The 6,987-nt window shown below is 33.5% G+C and overlaps 1 protein-coding gene across 1 annotated transcript; it reads right to left on the reverse strand.

Annotated features, from left to right (window-relative positions):
• Positions 1–3,744: 3,744 nt before the first annotated feature.
• LOC127110781 (uncharacterized) lies at positions 3,745–5,502 on the reverse strand. The gene has a single exon (XM_051046162.1). The coding sequence runs from the start codon at positions 5,500–5,502 to the stop codon at positions 3,745–3,747; it is 1,758 nt and encodes a 585-aa protein (XP_050902119.1).
• Between the last annotated feature and the right edge of the window lie 1,485 nt (positions 5,503–6,987).

The following is a 6,987-nucleotide window of genomic DNA, read 5'->3' on the forward strand; positions in this document are numbered from 1 at the left end:
ACTCTGAGATACGTGGTTTACAAGATGCTCAAGCTCTGGATTATGTGCTTCAACACTTCTAACTCTACGCTCATCCAAAGCTTTGCAACTTTGATACTTCTGATATTGATATGCTCCAAAGCCTTGCTCTCTTAATAACTCGGGACTATGTTACAAAACTCTGAAAACCAGGTTTTGATGAATTGGATCAAGACTCTGAAGATAAAGATTCTGAAGTCTCTCTCAATCAGATTCTTAATCTTCTCTTATGCATGCTCCATCACCTATCTATCAGAAGGCCATGAATATTGAAGATAAGATCAAAAGGTTTTACGTAAGTAAAATAGTACACAGTACAATATCAAATATTCCTTCCAATCACTGATTTTGTGGGCTAAGGATTGTACTATCATACCATTTTGCCTCCCATTTTCACAAGCCTCTATGCAAGGATACAACTGCATTTTGGTATTCCAGTTCTACCTCCAACGGATCTTTTCATTGCTTATATAAAGGAGAATGGAAAGAATTAACAAACTGCTAATTCACTCTACTACACACTATGCTATACAACTCATCATCTATGTAAACAGTGCACTTGTGAAATATTTTGAGATAAAAGAAAACGCACATAGATCTTTTGTTCATTTTTTGTATGATAAATTCATTGTACTGAAATTTGTGTAATCTTCTTTCTTAGAAGCAAACTTGTAAACACATTTCTTGTATCTCATTGATTGAGTTTGTATTCCTTGAGAGACTAGGGTTTTGTTAGGATTCTCAATAAGAAATTGATCTGTTGTCTTTATGTATTTGTTATCAGTTTGGTTATAGTGGATTAAGTCCTTATTGATAAGGAGAAATCACCTTAGTGGATGGACTGGAGGTAGCTTAGTTAACAACAAATCAGAATAAAAAGAATTGTTTCATTATTTTTGTTCTTTGTTTACTGTTTGTTGTGTTGGGTTCAAAAAGATTTCATTTTTAGAAACTCAATTCTAACTCCCATTTCTTGTGTTTCTTGTCACATTCAGTTCATTGATTAAGTTGAATGAGAAAAATGATTTAGTGTGTAGATAATACCCTGAGGGAGGTAATGAACATAAAAAGGCATAACTTTGGGAGTTCAGGAAGAAAATGATTAATACCTGGGATATCTAGGTGTCCTTTTCTACCTCGTAACCTTCAAACTCATTAGCAAAGTCAATTTTCCATTTGGAACATCCTTAGGAACTTGGAAATCCATGGATGGAGGTACAGAAGTAGAGACTCATGAGCTAAAAGGCATGGTTATATGAAGATAGTTTAGAATTGGAATAAAGTATGGAAAGTAGAAAGGAAGTAAACTCACAAATTTGTAGAAGAAAGAAAATTAATTAACATTTTTGCTTTTATAATTATGGACTAAACTAGCAATTGTATTAGTCTCGTCGAAGTAATAAAATAACTTGTTTTCACAATAATTATGAATTAAAACAAGGTTATATTAATGCGATTAAAAATAAACAACAAAGGTTTTTGTGTTATTATTGGTACAAAAACAAGAATGATATACTTTCGGAGTAAAGATTGATAATAAAAAGCGACTGGGTCTTTTTATATGACTCTCCTAATTATACATGTTGATGAAACATGTATTAGATGATTAACAATTACGTGATAATTACACGGTGAATTAACATGACCACTACACCCAATTTCTTAGTGTGCAACTCACTCATTTAAACAATAATTCTCTATTTCCTTAGGCCAATTCAAAGTTAAACTAGGTGGTCTAAGTTCGTTAATCCTAAAGTCACAACTTATAATTACCTATTCCAAGTTGATTACTAAGTTGAATATTTGTCCTAGTTCATATCGGTAGACTTACAATCAATAATCCATACTCATCAAGAAAATATTTTGCGGGCTCCTCAACATAAAAAGAGCAATGAACACAAGAACAATTGAATAAATATTATTATAAGTTGTAAATGCGCCTAAGAGGGGGGTGAATTAGGTGGTTAAAAAATCTTCGATCTTGTTTCCGGTTCTTGGTTATTTTTCGTTTAAGTGCGGAAAAATAAATTACGGAAAGTAAAAAGACACCGGAATTTATAGTGGTTCTCTTCACACTCCGAAGGTACATCCACTCCCCTTTCGACTCGAAAGAGATTTCACTATAGTTAGAATTATTGTACAACCTACTCACACCAATGGTGCAAGAACAATCCTCTTGCAACACCAACCCTTGTGTCCAACAATCCTGGATCATAAGTCAAACAGAAATAAATCTTCTTTAATGATTTGAATAAAATGTAGTACTATCAATCTTCTCTTGATTGATCTTCTCCTTATGTAACAATCACTTTAATAATGTACAAGTAAGTGTTCAAGTGTATGATGAAACTTAGATGAATAATATATGAAAGTTTGATGCACAAGTTTCACACTTTTGAAAGTTTTATGAACACTTTGTGAAAAAGAATATTTTATGTAAATGATTGTTTTTGAAGTTTTATGCAAAGGAGGTGTGTTTGAAATTCTGACATTATGATGTTTATATATTGCTAAAACATCTCTACAAATAGGTATCAATGATGAGGGGATGCCATGATTCATTTGAGAAAAGTTTTAGACACAAAGACATGAAAAGTTGCCTATTTTTAGCCACTGCATCAGTGTTAATCGATTAACATATGTGTTAATCGGTTAACACACCTCAACATGCAGAAAATATTCAAAAGTAAAAAACTGCTTCAAAACGATGCAAATTACGGCGGTTCAAAACGCCATAATTTACCAACAATTGCATGTTTAAAGAAATTAAAAAAAATATATTCAAATTCCAACTGGTTAATCGATTAACCAAAGTGTTAACCGATTAACACTGTTAAAAAAAGATTTAAAAACAATTCTTTAAAAGCATGAAACTTATGGCATATATTTTCTAACACCCTTAAACTTATATAGCATGCATGAGACACTTTTGAACACTTGCATAATCATTATCAAGAGATGAATGTTATACCTTTGATCAATCCAAGATAAATCTTCAAGACTTTAAATAATATGAAATCTTGTTTTCGCTTCAATGTCTTGATCCATTTCCTTTTTGAGCATGCATAACATCTTGAATGAATAATGTTGTCTTCATCAAAACCATTTAGAGGCTTGCCTTCACATTCTCCCCCTTTTTGATGATGACAACCCAATTTTGAAAGTTTGCTCTATTTTTGTTTCTCTAACACAAAAGGCTCCCCCTTGATCAATGCTCCCCCTAAATTCATGATTTTTAGAGAGTCTTTTCTAGCTGCACTTTGTTAGAGAAAAACAAACACAAACACATATTTCTTCTCCCCCTTTGTCATTAGCAAAAAGGATGGGAAAAGACTTGAAATATGTAAAGAAATCGTGAAAAATTAAGAATAAAATAAAATAATAATGTTTACCTATGAGTTTTACCTCATGAGAGACTTCATCAAATAATTATTCTTGCCGAAACATGATTTTGAAGTCTTTATTACAAAGTTGATTTATACTTGGAAGATTATGCTTTAGTTTGTCAACATAAAGTATATCTTCAATTGGATGTGAAAGTTAGTGCTTCAACTTTGCCAATGCCAAGAATTCTTCCTTTAAGGTATTCCCCATATGTGAAATAACCCTTGGACTTTGGAACTAGATTTGAAAGTTAGTTTATGCATCCCATCAAAAACTTAGAACAACCACTTTATCAATAAAGCATAGATTTTGAAGTGGTCTCCAAGTAAACCTACAAAACAATTAAGTTTTATTTGGTACCCAATGTTCTTTGGGTCCATCATAGTTAGTGCCTTTCTTAACCCACACATAATGACCACTTGCCACACTAAAATTTCTAACATAGCAAGCATTAGGTGTATGGCCACTTATACCACAATAAAAACATGTAGGAATAAAATTGCTTTGATATCTTGGGGGATAAGATTTCTTTTTATAATAAGATTTGTTCCTTTTCCTATTATTATATTGATGAACCACTTTAGGCTTGTTACTTTTATCTAAAGGAATTTGTTCTTGGGCTTTTACAAAAATGGTCTTGTTAGAAGTTTGTTTAGCAAAATTTGAATAACCTAAACCACTTTTATCATTTGAGTATCTTTGACTACTAAGAACATGTTCCAATCCGATTTGACCTTTTTCATATCTTTCAATAACTCTCTTCAATTGAACTATTTGAAAAGCAAGTGACTCACGTTTAGTGCATGCAAAATTCTTGATTAATTCTTCCTTTTCATCTTTGAAATTATTTTTCATTTTCTCAATATTTTCTTCCAAAGTTGATATTTGATTCTTTTGAGATGAAATGGTTTTGTATAGGATTTTGCATTCACTTAAAAGTTCATCAATTGCTCCTTGAGCATCATTATCAAAAATTGAAAAGTTACTACTAACCTCATCGCCTTCATCGTCGGAATGATGTGATGCCATCAATGCTATATTTGCGCTTTGATCACTATCGGAATTCGATGAAGAACTTATTTCATTGTCATCCCAAGCAATGTAGGCCTTCTTATTGTAATCCTTCTTTCCTTTGTTGTCACGATTCTTTGCGAGTTTGGGACATTCCGGTTTGATGTGGCCTTGTTTTCCACATTCATAGCATGTAATGTCTTCATTGGATGTTGATGCTTCTCTTTCTTTGTTCTTTGAGAACTTCTTTCTTCTTGTGTAACTAGAGTTTTCAATATTATTTTCTGCACCAAAATATTTTCCTAGTCTTTTTACAAGACGCATAAAGTTTTCGTCCTCTTCGGGATTGTCTTCTTTCTTCACAACTTTGGAGTCAACTTTTAAGGCAATGCTCTTGGATTTCTTCTCTTGAACCTCATGTTTCTCCAACAATCCAAGTTCCGTCTCATATTCTTGAAGCTTTCCGAATAAAGTAGCGGATGTCATTGTTGATAAACTTTTCTTTTCGGAAATCGCCGTCACTTTGGGTTGCCATTCTCTTGTTAAAGACCTAAGCACTTTAAGATTAAGTTCATCATTAGTTAGTGTCTTACCAAGTGCTTTCAAGTGATTTGTCAAATGCACGAATCTTTTTTGCAAGTCGAGGATTGATTCTCCCGGTTGCATTCGGAATAACTCATACTCTTGACTTAACGTGTTCAATCTAGATCTCTTGACTTCGGCCGTTCCTTCGTGAGTTTCTACAAGAGTATCCCATATTTCCTTTGTCGTTATACATGTTGAGACACGGAAGAATTCATCCATTCCAAGTGCAATATGTAAAATATTAATCGCCTTTTTATCATAGAGAACCCTTTTCTTATCATCATCATCCCATGAAGTTTTAGGCTTTGATGAACCGACGCCGTTAACAACCGTTGTAGGAACTAAATGACCATTTTGAACTGCCTCCCATATGTCACTTCCTTGTGCTTCTAAATGTGCCTTCATACGGATTTTCCAAAAGTCGAAATATTGACCGGAAAACAAAGGAGGCTTGTTACTACTACCACCATCTTTAAATACAAGATCATTGTTTGCGGAAGCCATATGAATCTTTAGGAACAAGTTACCTAAAACTTGCTCTGATGCCAATTGTTTTGTGAATATGTCGGCAAGTTGGTTATGTGTATCCACGAACGTAACATCTACATCTTCGTTAAGCACGTGATCTCGAAGGAAATGATGCTGGATATCTATGTGCTTTGTCCTTGAATGCATGACCGGGTTCTTTGTGATGTTGATGGCACTTGTGTTATCGCATCGAAGAGGAATACAGCCGAGATCTACACCAAAATCAAGAAGTTGTTTCTTAAGCCATAAAATCTGTGCACAACAACTGCCTGCTGCAATGTACTCTGCTTCGGCCGTGCTAAGTGCGACACATGCTTGCTTCTTGCATGCCCACGACACTAGTGCATTCCCGAGAATATGACAAGTACCACTTGTGCTTTTCCTATCGGTCTTACATCCTGCATAGTCAGCGTCAGAATAACCAATCAAGGAGCATATACTACCTTTTGGATACCATATTATAACATAAAGAAAATTAATTAATCTCACACATTCATATGATCCAACATAGTACAATCAGGTTCATCTCAAAAAGACATAATCTAAAAGAATTTAGCTACTCATAGTGCAATTAACAATTACCATGAGTTGATAAGAATAATACATCATAATCAATGGAAAATATGCTCTTCAATGGATCCCTTGCTCTCCAAAATCGAACACAAAAGCTCTTGACCGTCACTTTCTCTCTAGAATTAGGAACCCTAAAAAATCATCAACCTTTTTTATATTTAAAGTGCCAAAAAAATGTATTAGAAAAAGTCTTCACCACAACCATGTTATGTCCTGTTGCGATCACGATATAGCTTATCCAAGCAACAATGACATCGTCGCGGTTGCGAGAATTCCAGTGGAGAAAATTTTCTTTTTTCTTCTTTTTTTCACAAACAACTGCATTAGTGTGTATTCATTAGACCAATAGACTAAGTAGAAACAATACAAATTCTAGAAAATAACTAATGTATGAATACTCTCATAAGAAAGAAAGGTGGCAGTGGAAATATTTGGCTCAAACCTTACTATATGAGGTATCTGGATATTGGGTACAAGTAGTTGAATTTCCTTTTCTTCATCAAATGCCGATCTGCAAAGGAACTTCAATTTTGATCAATTTTGTTCATTCTTTTTCTGGTGACTTTTGCTTTTCTTTTTCATATTGGCATTGGTAAGGTAGAAAACTATAACTGAAAGAAACAACAGTAGCAAATTGATTCAATAATTCAAAGCATATAGAAGTATAGAAAGAGGGAAGAGGAAGGTATATCTTTTTTTAGTGAATATGTATGAGCTAGGAATTAATTGGGTTAAACCTAAATTTCATGGATACCGATTGATGTTGGTAAGAGAATGTTTTGGTCCTTTTACCACTTTATGGATTTGAATGCATTATTCGATCAAAAAGAAAAACTTTCCAAACTTTGATTGAGTCACTTTAGGATCATATGATTTAGAACATAAGTA

This window comes from Lathyrus oleraceus, chromosome 1 (genome assembly GCF_024323335.1).
Source record: "Lathyrus oleraceus cultivar Zhongwan6 chromosome 1, CAAS_Psat_ZW6_1.0, whole genome shotgun sequence".
Classification (NCBI taxonomy): domain Eukaryota; kingdom Viridiplantae; phylum Streptophyta; class Magnoliopsida; order Fabales; family Fabaceae; genus Lathyrus; species Lathyrus oleraceus.

Excerpts from the sequence above, each read along its gene's own strand:
- LOC127110781 (XM_051046162.1), bottom strand. The coding sequence starts at position 5,502 with ATGGCTTCCGCAAACAATGATCTTGTATTTAAAGATGGTGGTAGTAGT.